This window comes from Ammodytes marinus (assembly GCF_949987685.1).
Source record: "Ammodytes marinus genome assembly, chromosome: 8".
In the NCBI taxonomy this organism is placed as follows: domain Eukaryota; kingdom Metazoa; phylum Chordata; class Actinopteri; order Uranoscopiformes; family Ammodytidae; genus Ammodytes; species Ammodytes marinus.
In genome coordinates, this window is record NC_137212.1 from 7109446 (window position 1) to 7125406 (window position 15961).

The 15961-nt window shown below is 39.3% G+C and overlaps 1 protein-coding gene across 1 annotated transcript in view; it reads right to left on the reverse strand.

Annotated features, from left to right (window-relative positions):
* Window positions 1–10701: 10701 nt before the first annotated feature.
* Window positions 10702–15961, reverse strand: part of LOC307254578 (ephrin type-B receptor 1-like) — a gene marked incomplete at both ends in the record, with an annotated part of 78275 nt that continues 73015 nt past the window's right edge. Inside the window, 3 exons of the mRNA XM_080033011.1 lie at window positions 10702–10813; window positions 11680–11838; window positions 12218–12414. Of these exons, the coding sequence (XP_079889137.1) occupies window positions 10702–10813; window positions 11680–11838; window positions 12218–12414 (468 nt within the window). The remainder of the gene's footprint in view (window positions 10814–11679; window positions 11839–12217; window positions 12415–15961) is intronic.

Consider the following 15961-nt stretch of genomic DNA (forward strand, 5'->3'; position numbering starts at 1 on the left):
TTATGTATATTTTGTATTGTATATGTTTCATATATACACAAAATCAAACACCAATAAATATTATTGATCTTTCAGTCTTAATTTATCCGGTCCATTGCAGACTTGATAAGTTGTGGATTTGGCCAACGCCCGGCACTTCTTTGACCTTCCTATGAAAAAAAAAACTCCTTTAAACAGTGAACAGTTGGCGCAGCTCCCTTTTTACTGGAAGTTTACGACTCCGCAGAGAAGTCCGTATATTTGCATTTAGCCTTGGAGATTTAGCCTCCGAGCCAACACTGCATCAAGCTAAAAAACTAATTACTGCACAGTGCACATCCGCGTAGTAGCTACTGCTCAATCACACGCGCCAGCTCCGGCTTCTGAGGCCCAGAGAGGTGACATTCAACGTTTCCAGGGGCTCATGCGTTTGCCAAGTCCCACAATGCCTGAGCCTGGTGCCTGAGCCTGTGTCTGTGCCATGCAGATGGCGACTCCACAAGGTAGTGAGGGATCCTGCCTCGCTTTTCCACCTGCAAACAAAAAACCCACGGACTTGGCTCTTGTGGGCCTCCATGTTCCTATTGGAGCGGTCAGTGGTGTATTCATGAAAATCCAATGCCCGAAAAGTGGTCTTTCATTTAGACCCGTAACACTTGTGAACTCAAGCTCTAGTGAACGGAGCAAATAGTCTTAAATGTGGAGTCAAAATCTGTGAATATTTCCCCAAAATCTGCTACCTGTCTGTGCTGAAAAAAATCTGGTGTTAATACACAGCCTAGGCTCTGTACATGGTAAACAAAGGGGGGCCAGGTTTACAGAGCCTAGGCTGTGTATTAACACCAGATTATTTTTCAGCACACACACAGTATGGAAATGTAGCATACGGTGAGGATATTTTCACTGATATTGACAGAAAGTATATATTTTTTTATATTGGAGCAAAGGCAGTGAGGAAGTTATCCAAAAAACAACTAAAAGCATCTGGAAAGCTACAGCAAAGAGGCAACACAGATAATCAGTCAAGGACTAAGTGTGCACTGGGGAGTGTGTATGTAATGGGCAGACTTGCATGCCGGAGACTAATCAGGTGAGTGAAGGCAGCAAACATAGTAGGATGCAGCTGCTGGATGAGGAACATGTTCTAAAATGACAGGGAAAGTTAAGTTAGGCAGAAACAACGCATCGATCATAAAACCAAGACAAGTTCGGTTTAAGTGAAAATACATAAAACAAATGCTAACAACGTGTCATTCAGCAAAACAATTTTATTCAGAGGCAAGACAGCCAAAAAGTCCATTTATTTTCTACTAGAACGAACAAAGGAAACAAACCTTGTACTTACCAGTCGCTGATAGCAAATGGCTATACCTTAGCTTTGCTTTTGCTTTAGCTGGTAACTGTGTAACGTCGAAGGCTCAGAGCGAGAGAGGTCTTAGTTCAGATCTGTGCAAATCTCTCCGGCGCTCTGTCATATTTATTTTAGAAGCCCAGTAAATTGAGATAGCGGCCGCTGCTGACTGCCGCTCAATAATAGATGGACCTGTTCAAAACAAAAGAAAACTAAAAAAATATATATAAAGGAGCGCTCTTGATTTTTGTGTGGGAAATGTATATGTCTATGTATATGGGGAATATAAGAAAAAAATGGAACAATGTCGTTTCAACACTATGGAACTAAGTCTAGAGAGTAAAAAAACGATCAAACCAGTGGACCAGAGTTGGGGTAGAGAAGCTCAATTATTTATCTGGGTTTGATGGGGGAGGAGAGGAACGTCGGATCTGTGTTTGGGAGATTGTGTGAAGATGACTCACTGTATGTGACACACACACACACACACACACACACACACACACACACACACACACACACACACACACACACACACACACACACACACACACACACACACACACACACACACACACACACACACACACACACACACACACACACACACACACACACACACACACACACACACACACACACACACACACACACACACACACACACACACACACACACACACACACACACACAGCACCATCGTATCTCTTGAGTTTTCCATCTTTTCTCCGTCTCCTCTGTCCTAACCTCTTTCTGTCACTCATTCTCCACCGGTGATGAAGTCATGTGTACACGCCCCGTGCTGTGCTCCTCACTAACATGCCTGTCTAGGTTTTGGGTCTGCTACCAGTGAAAGCCATTAACCCTTAATGCGGAGGGGTTGGGGAGATACTGTATGTATGATCATCATCTATAACATATGAGCTTCATTTAACCCCTTCTGGCCCCTTTCACTAGATCTTTTGAAAGTGATGAGAGAGGGACACACGCAGCACCTTTAACTCAAAAAGATGGGATGTATTAATATACCGCCAGGAAAAATGAAGATAGGGAACTGGTGCACACCATAAGTGGATGGATATGGAATGGTATTGAGGGAATTTTTTATTATATAGCTTCAATACATTATAAATCATTGGCAGCTTTTTCTTCAAGACTAACCCCACCAAAAAGAAAAGACAAGAAATGGTCACTTTTTCCAAATGGTAAAAAGGACCACACTCAAACATGATATCTTCATTCAATACACCTCTATGTTATCCTGGCCAGCTGTTTGAGCCACATTCGAACACATACCCTCAGGTTTTTATGGGCAACGTTTAAATAAGTAAATTAATATTTTCCTTTTACCCCTACGAGAAACTAATGCAATTATTGGAACCATGGGAAGTGAGGCTATGATGGCAGACTTTTGGGAAAAATTGAGAAAATGATTGGAAGTAAATCTGATCGTTCTGTGACTAATTCCTCTCAAACATGGCAGAATATAAATTTGACAGAGACGTTGTTGGGGATTGTGTGATTGTTCCGCTGTAGAAGAGTTTGTATCTAGTAAGATTTCCTTCTCATTTCTGAGTTTCAAACTGCATCTTTCACAGACTTTGCATGCTTGCAATGTTAAGTGCGACCGATGAGTCAGCCGCAAACAAAGATTTTATGTCATTGCAAGGTCACAGTGGACGGTATGCAAACTAAGCGTGGGACAATGACGTATAAGATCTCAGTTTGCATCCCATGGCCGCTGACTTGAGTTAGACATTGATTTATTTCAGCCACAAGGGGGATTTTTTTTCTTTAACTTAAACTATCAATGTTCCCCTCAACTCAGCTCTGTATATTCTTTCCCAATGACAATAATCTCTAAAAACAGGTCATAGATTTATACTCTCATTTCTAGATTGCTAGCTCTGCACTCTGCAAATGTTATTCAAAGGGTGTAAATAGCTCATTTGTTCTGGACTATTTTCAGTAGTGGATTAAAACACATTTGGTGCTGCAGTAATATGTACAGCAGCTGCAGGACAGTGTTTGTTGGATATTCCCAGTCTTATCTATTTTTGTCTTAGGCATTTTGAGATGAGTATTTCAGTGAAATAAATGGAGAATGTGTGTATTACGTTTCACGGTAATGCAATTAAATGTTCAATCTCCATCACTTAGCTTCACTGCTGTATGTCAAATAACACTGCTAACCTGTATTCATGGCAGCCATTAGCAATTTGCAATAGTTTCTGTCCTGCTAATCCGTTTCATATGAATTGATGGGGCTCTCTCTGCTCTGGCTAATACTCTATAGCAGAGTCCACATGCTGTCAGGTGATGGCTTTCTTGTTTTAGGAAATCTAGCTTTAAAAGAGTCAGCAATTCTGGTGAATACTTGTTGTCAAAATCACTTTTTGCCAAAATCAGAGAATAACTCTTCACGATCTGCTACCTGTCGATACTGTTGTGTGGGTGTACTGAAACTAATCTGGTGTTAATACACAGCCTAGGCTCTGTAAACTGGTATGTAAACAAAGGGTATGTCAACAAAGGGGGCCCACCATAGCAAGCGAAATGCCCGTTGACAGAGCCTAGGTTGTGTTTTACCCCTGGACTTTTTTCAGCGCACCGACAGGTAGCGGATTGTGTGGTGATATTCACCGATTTTGACAAAGTGATTTTGACAACAAGCGTTCTCCAAAATTGCAGACTCCACCTTGTCGATTTTTAAAAAGACTTTTGTTAACATTTTGTTGGCCTAGCAGTGCGACACCGTATCATTCAAAGTCAGCTTCACACGGTGTTAACTTAACAAATCATCAACAAAGAGTTACAGTCTGAAAACACGAGTCAGTCACACACTTTTAAAAACTTGGCTCTCACTCCCATGAATGATTCATTTGGTCTGCTGGCATACAAGGAGAACTCATTATGGGTTTTTATTACCCTTTTTATTGCTTTTCAGAATGCAGTTGCCTTCTATAATCTAGTAGAGAATTTATTGTGCAGCGCATCAGGTGAGATTTAGGTTTAATGTTGCCTCCAGTAGTGAACATCAAGCAAAGAATACTGAGCGTTCCCATTATTATTATTAGTATTATTATTACTACTAGTATTAGCAATATGACCTACACAGTTAGTGGGCATGTCCTTAGAAGAACTTAAGTTTTATGTAATTGTTTTGTTGGCTATTTGTTACCAGTGTTTGGGGTCCCACACCCCACACTGCTGTATGTGTCGAAATACTAGTAATAATAATTGCAATATAACTATTTTTCAAGGTGAAAAAATATGAAAATTACTTTGTTGATAAACCAATTGAGAACACATTTTCATATTTCAAACGTTATATGAACTATACGCATAAACATGAAACATGCATATACCTCTTTAGATTTGTAAAACCTTCTTTACCGTCAAATAAATGTGTCGTGTGTTATCCCACATGCTCCCATTTGTGTATCAGAGAGGTCTGAACTACAGAGTTGATTTCTTATAAATGATTACAATCGTTTCACAGAAGTAATGCATCATAATGCAGCATGTCATCAGTAAGAAATCATGCTAATTCATTGAGTATAAAGGTGATTGAACACTGTCAAGTATACAAGGCGTGAGTGAGCTTCCGAGGTGCTGACCCTGCTTGTTAAATGATCCCCAGAGCTGATCAGGTTTGATTGATTTGTCGTCTTTATTGACCAACAGTGCATTGTAAATCGTAAGTTTAAACAGCTACAAACTCACACACACACGCACACACACACGCACAAATGTACAAACAGTTTACTGTACACTGAACAGCACACACACATTATATTACACACACATACACGCGCACACACAAAAAGAAGCACAGGCGTGTGCGTACTCACATTATATTACAGCATTATAATACAGTACAGTGGGGCGCTCCGACTATATGATCAGTAACACCTAGGACAGTATTGTAAGTAAACAGAGAAAGGCAGACTACAGCTGATTGCTGAGCTGTTTTTCTTTTTTCTTAAAGACAAAACCATATAAATATAAATTACATACAGAGTGAAAATAACAATCAGCAGTAGGATAAAGATAAAATAAATTAAAATTAAATCATTTAAAACATTGCCGGAGAGCGTTTAAAACCAGACGGTCTTAGTTTTTAGGTTAATGTGAATGTATATGACTGGACATGGCAATGAGAGAACAAGACATTACCGTTTGGCACAAATTCACACATACAAAAACACACCGCAGGGCTTTTTTCTTCTTGTGTGAAAAAGTAAAACATCATAAATAAGAGATGCTGAAGTTAAAATGGCTGTGAAAAAAGTACGGCTAAGAATAAAACCAGAGTGCCAGACAGTGAAAAAAAAACACAGACTGGAAGCAGGAGTGAGTTTGTGCAGAAAGGGTTGTGGGCATTAGCGGAAGAAAAGAGGACGGAAGGGTAGAGATGGGAGAGAGAGAGAGAAAGAAATCTCTCCATACCCAGCCTCATTTTTATTCAAATAAGAGATTCGAGCTTTGCCTCCATTGCACTGCCATTTTTCCACCATTGCCCTCTCTATTACCTATTCCCTTTCACATTTTTCCTCTCTTCACCTCGTCTCATCTCCGGCCTCACCCACAGTATATCCTTTACACCAGAGCAACAGCAGAGCAGAAGAGCAGGTGTGTCATAACTGCAATTAAATGATAAATCCACCCTAAAGCACTTGAATGAGATACTAGAGACACACCTCACATTTCTTGGGCCTATTTTGTTGTTTAGTGGCATATCTTTTTAACCTGTTTCGGAGATTAATACGCCAAACATAATGTGACATCATGTTGATACTGTATATTCCCAGAGCAGGTTACAGCGGAGTCTGAATAAGGGTTTTTTCGATCTAAAACAGGTAGCAGTAAATGTCAGGTTTTGATGTCAGCCTCTTCAGAATCAAAGAACGAGGGGTTTTGTATGTAGCTGCCAATTTTTTTCAAAGTGGCACGTTTCCACAAAACTCTAAAGTATCATGCAATACTATGATATCAGAATGACATCAAAATAAACAGCAAGTATAGGAAATTTGGTAACCAAATATAGAAAAGATATTCACAAGCATTCACCGCATTTAAAGGGGGAAATCCACCATAACTTTGACCCAAAAGCCATACTATATTCTGTTAATAAGTGTGAGGATTTAAATCATCACACTATTTAAAGACCTACTTCACCGGTTGGAATATGAAGGTGTATTGAACTCAGAGATCCTATTTAGTATAAATGTGCAAAAAAAAAATGAAATCGGATCATCTTAGCCTGAGAAAAGGCAGAAAGAGTGTTTTATGGTCTCACTGTCTAACCCTACAGTTTCCTTCTTGTGACATCACAGTATGGGTTAGGATTAACAGGACAGCTGGGCCAAGGGAAGACTAAGGGAAGACTGAGGGAAGAAAAACCTCATTCATTACATTATAATAGTTATTTTATAATGATAGAACGCTGGTTCCGTATGGGTGAAGTATTCCTTTAAAAGGTACCATATAGAGTGACATGATATTCCTTCCATTGGTTTCACAGTCCCACAGGTGGCGATAATGTGTCAATAAAGGCTAACGCACCAGCAAGAGGCAATGAAGAAGAAGACCGATCAACGTAAACAGGGATGTAAACAATTCAGGTTTCAATTGGGTTTGAAAAATGTTCTTTGTAAAGGTTGTATAGTGGAAGAAATACATTCAATATTCTTTGTTAGACCTCAGTGAGTAACACAATGAGTTGTAAACATAGCCTGCGTTACTAAGAAAAAGATTCCGCACCTTTAACCGCTTTGTACCAACAGGAATTGACAAACGTATTGATGTGCGTTAGCGAAGCTGCGACACTCAAATGCCACCGCTTATTAAACTTCACAAACAAACATCAAAGTGTATCTTTTCCCCTCAAGTATTAAAAGGCAATTTATTATTTTCTGGGATTTTCGCTAAGCTTTTTATTATCACCTCCCACAGTTTGTTTTTTGAAGCTGTCAGCAGCTCGGCTTTTTTTGTTTTGCAGTTATTTGTGGGAAAATAGGGTCTAATAGTATTTTTTTATATACTCAGTGGCTTATCTTGGAGTATAGCTATACATGTCACTTTTCCAGCGTAAACAGACTACTTCATCTGTATAAAAGAAAAACTGCTAATATTTAGTATATAATATGGAATTGGGGTAGCTAATGTCTCAATCTTTTTACAAGTCTGCAGAGGGTGAAGAAAGATTAATAAAACGGCATTTTTGTTTGGTTTAGTTGGATGATGAAACCCTGTTCATATGTGTAAAAATGTTTTTTTTTAAACCAAGGAAATAGTGCTTTCAAACAATTTTAAGGAAGGACTTCTATTGGAAGCTTGGCAATTTGTATGTTTCCCTTCATAGAAAAAGAATAACAAAAAGAAAAACCATTTCAAAAGCTTGATGTCAAGACTCCACTTTCAATTAAAAAAAAAAGGATTAAAAATGTTATTTCGCCATGAACTACAAGATATTCCCCGATCCACTCAGCCCTGACTCAGTCACAAAGTGTATTTGATCTGTTTTCTAGTCGTCTTTTCACACAGACAAACAGAAAGCTCTCTAAGGTTTCATTAAAATGTGTCTCTTAGTTAAGGGCTGGAATAAGGGTGGATTTAACTTTTAATAACACTTCAGAAAACTAAAAACAGTTTTTTTTCCCCATTAACTCATAAAGCGCTTTGCCTGTATTGATGATCTTGTATAGTGCATGTGATTTCTACCATTGAAAGATCTCATTGTATGCAGCAATGTGGACACATCTCACATCTGTTGCGTTCCTGAGCTGCATTCTCTCTGTGGTTTACATTTTGTGCTCAAAACCAAGACATTTCATAGTATTAATACAAGTCCATTAATGACTTCATTGTCTTTTCACCAAACACTGACACAGGAATTAGTGAATTTCCTTTTGAAAGCCTCACACATACTGTAACCTTGTTAAATAACATGGAGATAAAAGCAAAAGGACATAGGCCCTCACATCACACTCAGCTTAGGCTTTTACATGATGTATTAGGATGCCTGCCTGTGTTGATAGCTTTCAGTTCTGGTGTTTTCAATATGATTTTAAAAAACACTTATTGTCAGCCTTTTCCAGAGGCATCTATTTACAATGTTGTGTTATGCCTCTGAATCACTAACATGCTCCCAGTTGGATTCATTACTTGCTGATAAAGAATGTTTCAATAAGCCATCGTTGCCAGGCGACTAATGCAAAAATGCAGAGTTTCGGCGTGGAAGAGCTGAAATGTTTGGATGTTTTTTTGAATAGCCGTGGACCTCTCAATGTCACATTGTTAATAAATAAAAACACTCCCAGCAATGGAGAGAGCGCTGGTGCGAGACGGACACGAACACAGCATTCTGTAGGACGGCGTCACAGACAATGCAACAGTAAAACAAATCACTTCTGTTGGCTCGCTATGGATGACAACATAAAATCATGACAACCAATCAAATGCCACGGACCGGTAATCCTTTACATGTGGGTTTACACACATGGCTCTAGGTTTTGGGGCGAGCAGCCTGTTGTCTAAAAAGATGGTAATCTGCTCAATGCTTCGAAAAAAATAAAAATAAACTGTGCTTCTCCTACAATGTGCCCCAGAATGAAAATAGTCCTCCTTTGATATCACATTTTTTTTTTGTGGGGATTAGTGATTCAAACATCCCATTTGAATGCACTACTAAAACATGACCCTCCCAGCATTTTCGCACACTTATCTTTTCTTGTTTGATCTTTTCTTTCTGACATTTCTTATCAAATCGGTCTGTGTTGCTTTGGGTATGACCGTTGGGTGAGGATCGCTATCGTCAAAGGTTCCCATCCACACATGCGAACGCTGTCCTTTTTATATCAATTAATCTGTTCTGTCAATTTGTGAAATGCGACTGTCAAAACAGGCAGAGACAACAATGACATGTCCGGCAGCCAATGGATAAAAAAAAAATAAAAGATAATTTTTTTTTACCTCCTGCCTGCTGTAGAGTGGTGATTACAATCTGGACGGCAGCTTTGACAGAAATGTGATTTGTTTCATGCGTGCGTGGACGTAACATGAGCAATGGACTTTTTTTTCTGGTTTCTTCATGCGTTGTATGCATGCCTGACTGGCAGTCTGCTTTAGGGTGTGTAGCCAAATCGAAAGAACATTGGTTGATGATACCTTTTTTTCCTGTCTTTTGAGATTCTGTGCTGTGTGTGTGTGTGTGTCAACAGGCACGTCGCAACAGCTGGTATTGACTCGAGTCTCCTTAGCAGTTTCCTTTTTCTTCTAAACTTTCCAAAGTGCAGTTTCCTTGCCTTCTAGAATGACTAAATAACCTGTTACACCACCAAGGTTTAATAGTTTTAAATCTGATTTTGTTTACGTTTTCTGCTCTGTAATTTTTAAGCAGGGCCTGGCGTTGCTAGCTCTCTGCGCGGAAGAGTTTATCTTTTAATGGCTGTGTGGAAAAAGTACTTTGTCTGCAGTTCACAACACTTCAAAGTTTGATGAGTCAGGCAGAGGAAGATCGTCATAGTGAGCTCACAAAATACTGCAGTTTTTTTTTTTACAATTGTTTGTTCGCAAAAGTGAAAGCAAAATGAGCAAAGTAGGAAAACAAACATCCCGTATTGTAATATGTACACACTCTTCAATATGAAGATCAATTTCACATTTAAGTCCCATTCAACCGTTGACACTAGCCTGGGTTCAAATGGTTGACATTTTTTTACCAACACTGAAGTAGTCTCAACAAAACACACTGGAGAAAGCTATGAGTCCAAGGCTCTCCAGAGACAATTTCTTGATTTTTTTTTAAAGAGTCACTTTCCTCTTCACAGTAGTACGTTTTTGTGATTTATCCTGACATTTAAAAAAAACACGTTGTCCTTGAATCAAACATTCAAGCTAGTAAAAACTGGTGTTGATGGAAGTCAGAGGCATTCTTGCAGGAAGATTAGTTCGGGGTGAGAGTGAATGGAGGTTTGTGGTTGTCCCCATTTGTAGTCCAACAGAAAAATCCAGACACAAGTGTTCTTTACATGTCTGCTTTGTTATACCCTTGTCAATAACTCCACATTATATTCCCCTCCAACCAGGCATTGAGTTTAAATCCATTTGTGAAGCTAGATGATATGTCCATTGAAGGGGACAGGGAAGTATTGACCTGGGTATGACCACGGGTGATCTTTAAAAAAAACATGTAAAGTGGTTAAGATCGGAAGAGTAAAGATGACAGCCCACGCGTTGAGACTGTACACTTGTCAAATATTTTCCATACTGTATATCTCCCCCTGTGTATGTGTGTGTGTGTGTGTGTGTGTGTGTGTGTGTGTGTGTGTGTGTGTGTGTGTGTGTGTGTGTGTGTGTGTGTTTGGTTACACAGATTCAGTGGGAGACTGGTCGTTGCTGTGCGGCCTCATGGACTGAACACTGGTCAGGATTTTCTTCTGGTGTCCGGCTAGAAGCACACCGATCCTTTGGAGATCTCTGGACAAAGATGAGGAAACCATTACAAAAGTGCCACATTAACACAGCTAAGTACTATTAAAAATGTGCTATATGGTTGGTACCCTGGTACCAAATTAAAATGTTCTTAATTAAATCATAGTGGGGAATACAATCCTTTAAGTTTCACCCACAGGGCAACAAACAGCAGGGACTGACAACACAAAGCATACATACAGTATGTTACATCAAGTAAATGAGGCTGAGCCATCCTAAAATGTTCTCACAATGGCAGATGGTAAATGAAGAAAAATGCTGATTATGAAAAGTGCACTTCCAACATAGTCACTTTCTGCTGAGGAGTAAAATAAAAACTAAGAGATAAAGCTTTGCCAGGTATGTGAAATGGATACATGAACCCCAGAGTTTCTGGGAAGTATCAGCTTAGTTTAAAGACGCTCTTTTATTCATTTGACATTGGTTCAACATTTTAAAAAGCAATTACAGTTCATCACTAGATATATCAATGTTCCATAATGATTATAATATAATTTTACACCAGGATAAAAAGAGGGAAGGATGGTCCAATACAGTAAGTCTGTTCAGAGAGACAGACAGGCCTGCAAATGGACCAGCAAATTTGACAACCAGCCGCTACTGCCAGTTGTCCAGCTAACAAGACATCGACTTGGCAGGTGAGCAGCAGTGTGAGACGTCGGCATGGAGAGAAAGACAAACGAAAAGAGAGACAGAGAAAAAGAGAGAGAGAGAGAGAGAGAGAGACAGACAGACAAACAGAGACAGAGAGAGAGAGGGAGGGAGGGAGAGAGAGAGACACACAGAGAAACAGAGAGAGAGGGAGAGAGAGAGAGAGAGCGAGAGAGATAATGGCATTGGCAGTAACTTACTCAGCTGTGATCTGTGTGACGAGCGGCAGAGAGGTGAATCCCGAGCCCATGAAGGAGTCTCTATACTGGGTCATCTTCAGCGCAGACAGCCAGTCCTCCACGGAGCTCAGGCTGCTCAGGTCTGGAGCCCCACGGTCCAACAGGGGATGATGGGGAGGGCTGCAAACAGGGGGGAAAACAAAATAAAAATACAAGATTCAAAAGGGTTTATTTGTCACATGCAGAGAAATGCTGGTGTGGCAGACACTGCGCTCAAAAGAGAAAATGATATACAATAGAATAAAATAAAAATTAAATACCAGTTTTAACAAAATGTATATAGAAAGTATATATATATATACAGTATCTATATAAGAAGTTACTTCAAGTATTTACATATGCACATGTTGTTAAAATGAGGAATATTAACAATAGATACAATTAAAACTCTGTTGTATTGTGCCATATGGCCAGGTAAAATACTGTTTTACTAATACATAGCGATGAGTCAGTTGGGAGTGTGTTTGTGTATGTAAATGAGGCTGGTATCTCTCCTCACCCAGGGGGCATATTGTTGGTGCCGGTTTTGAGAGAGGCAGGGTTGCGTATCATCTTGTCCAGCATGCTGACGATGTCGGTGAACTTTGGCCGAGCATTGCGGTCCTTCTGCCAGCAGTCTAACATCAGCTGGTGCAGCACCACGGGGCAGTCCATAGGGGCCGGCAGCCGGAAGTCCTGCTCTATGGCATTTATCACCTGGGACACGGTGGGAGAGGGGAGGGAAATGGACACAAATACTTATAAATAATGATAAAAAGTCATTGATTTATTGTATGTTTTGGTCTAATTGATTGATAAAATAAATGTCTTTATATTGACAATTGGTCAAAACGAGAGATTTTAATCTTCTCTCAAAAAAGCTAATTGTTGCCTTTATTACTCACAACCTAAAGCTGTGATAGACAGATTGTCTGCTACCTGCCCAGAACCAACCTTTGTAAAAGGCATGGGACGATATGAAAGTTTCATGCCACAATTATCCTGGTTGATTACCATCCCAATAATCATAATATCACTAAAAAATACTCTTATCTCTTTACATTACATTTTGTTAAAAAATACATATTTTTATTGTATCACCGAGAGGACACATATCCTAATGAAAAAACATTCAAATAATCTCCAAAAATGACTTCTTTGTGAGGGATTCAATAGGCAATAATTTCACAACAATCAACAGAATGTGCTTACATAATTTTTTTTAACTATGATTCACGATAAAATCTTATATTCTCCTACTTCCTACTCCAGACAAAGTAAGCAACCAGCTAGAGCATTTATCAGCTATAGAGTTAAAGGAGTTGCCAGAGACCAATATAAGGCTTAAAATAGAGTACATTTTGGGACTTTCAAGTTGCCGGATACCCATCTCCATAGAAATGCTAATGTTGCTTAGTATCATGTATGTATAAATAGGCCGATGTTTGCTAACACATTCATAATAATAACTTAAAGATTACATTTGACAATGCAGCTTTTTTTCCAGCCCCCAGACGGCCAGAAAAATCCACCAGCACAGCTCTATATTAAAACATATTAAATTATGAAATGGCATCTCATAACTTCTAGTGTAACAGAATATGTGGAATAGGCTGGGTATAATTGTGAGAGGGAACTGATCAAATCATTGGAGGATTTGATAGCTGGAATAGCAGTTGTGATTTTGTTTCTGTGGGGAACTTTTACTGAAGTTTTAAACACTGGGTTCAAGTGTGCCGGAGTGTTTGCCTCCACCCACACCTCCATCCAGTCACCCACACTGTGTGAAGTGGAGGCACAGATACAGGGAGACGTTGATAGATTTTCCACTCAAAATGAATCCACAGCAATTTTGGGTATAAGGTACCAACTCTCAATGCTGGTATCTAAACACTTATGTATGACCCATGATTTTGTTCTGGTAGCTACTGTAAACCATTAATGGTGTCAAGTGTGCTTTTTATATAATAGAAGGGCTCTCAACTCACATATAGAGTGGAAACATGTATTTATAAGCCCCCCCCTGCCTAAATAATACAAGAATAATGATTTATTTTTCTCAAAATGTCTTGTTTTTGACATGTATTTGACAGCAAAGAAACATATACTAGGACACAGGATAATAGGTGTTTTTTTTTAAAGCATCCCACTTTCCCAGTAAGGGATAAACTGTAAATGACAGGGTGAAGAACATATTTTGACAGAAATGTGTTATTGTAATATGACATCAGTGACATGCACACAGCATGGGGCAGCTCTGTGATCAAGATATGAAAGGGATGAAAGAGGCAAAGAGATTCAACATTGAGTCGAGGGCTCTCTTGATGCTGTTTAGACACTTTCAATTTTGATCTTGATTTTTTGATTTGTGACTTCCTGTTGGTAAAAATGAGTTCAATGGGGGATAGTCGTACAATCTTGGCTAAGACAGGTGTACTTATTATTATTACTGTTTTGGGGGGTATTTTCAATGCTTTATTCATAGTGCAGAGAGACAGAGATGAAATGGGGCAGAGAGGGGAATGACATGCAGAGAACGACCACGGGCTGGATTCTAACCAGATGTGGTCTGCTGCTTCTGAGGACTGAGCGCCTATTTGGGGGGACGCTCTTACCACTACACCACGAGTAGCCAGCCCCCCCTCCCCCCCCCATCAAATGTATTCATGGAAGAATCTTCACTTATTCAGCTTCATTTAAAACCCCAGAAGAAAATTAAACTTGGACGAGTCAAGAGGATTCATTTCCCATTTTTTAAAAGTCTGATCGGTACATCCAGATATTCCTCGCTAAGCAGCAGTGTCTGATATCAATGACAGGGTAGTTTAACAAGAGGAGCTTCTGATTTCATTACACCAGCAGCACAGCTATTGCGAGTGATAAGGATCTGTGAGAGGTTTTTCTGTATTTTGCATTGCAGAGAGAGAGAGAGAGCTTGTGCTAAATACGCCAACATTCCTCTGGGTGAATAATGTAATTATCCCAAACATCACAGAACTCAAAACGCCTTTGACTGAAGGAGTAACTAGCTGCCTCGCTCCAAAAAAAGGAAAAAAAAAATCAAAGAAAGGAAATATCAAGTGCAGTCATCATTATCCTAAAACTATTCCACCCTCTTTGCCAGAGATGTGAGAATAATTTTTTTTTTCCCAAGGTCTAACTCGACATTTAACCGACTTGAATTATAATGGTTGTAATGCTATGGTGTATCAGGTCAAACCATAAGTGGCTTCGAACATGCTCTGTATTCCTAAAGACGTAGGATAGATAGATACTATCTTTCACACATCCAGCAGTTTACTATCATCTTCCTTAAAAGCACGGACACTTTATTCCATAGTGGCCTTATGAGTATTGTGTGGCTTTAATACTTGCACGTGTATTCAAAAATAAAATTACACTTTCTCTTCTAGGTGACAAACTTCGTGAAAGTTTCGGAGATGAAGGTAGACCAGCTTGGGTAACGTTTGAAGAATGTGTGCTAAACTAAGGTTTCAATCTTTTAATCTAAATCTCAGCATGAGAGCAAAGTGCTAAGCTGCTCCTATAAAGTAGAAAAGTATCTTTACTTCTTGAGAGCTGTAGCTTTACACCTTTACTTTTTTATATTGAAAAAAATCTCACCCCCATCAAAATATATTAACTTATTTAGGGTTTTACGTATATTTTTATTTTTTTATTTATTTTTATTAACCTTTATTTATACAGGTAAAATCTCATTGAGACCCAGGGTCTCATTTACAAGAGAGACCTGTATATGTTTGACTCATGTCATGTGTATCTCTATATGCGTATCTCTACATTCTGTGAATAATTTAAACTAGGTCCTGTGTTGTTGTGTTTTTATGACTTGCTGTTGCAATCTCTTGAGTTTTTTGGCGCTGCTGTTACTTCTCTGTTCACATTTTAACGACGGATTTTTGCCTTTTCCAAAAGCATAGTTGCCAAAAAGTACCTCAAAATAGTTTACACACAATACTTGTAAGCCTCTTCTGAAGATAAGCTGAGGAGAATGTGCTGCTTTCTGTAAATTCAGTGGCGGGGATTTGTGTCTGCTGGCTGGGTGAACTGTACTTGACCCCGACACACTTCTCAGGGCTTTGTGCTGCATGCATTCTCTCTAAGCACAGCTGTCAGTCAAAATATCAGCGTGTGTAGTGAAAACATCACAGCCCTTTTTTTTTAATGATTAATTCATGTCGAACACAGCACCTGTGGTGGCTCGGATGACAATTTCCAACGTTCCCTATCCTTTGAAATCTCG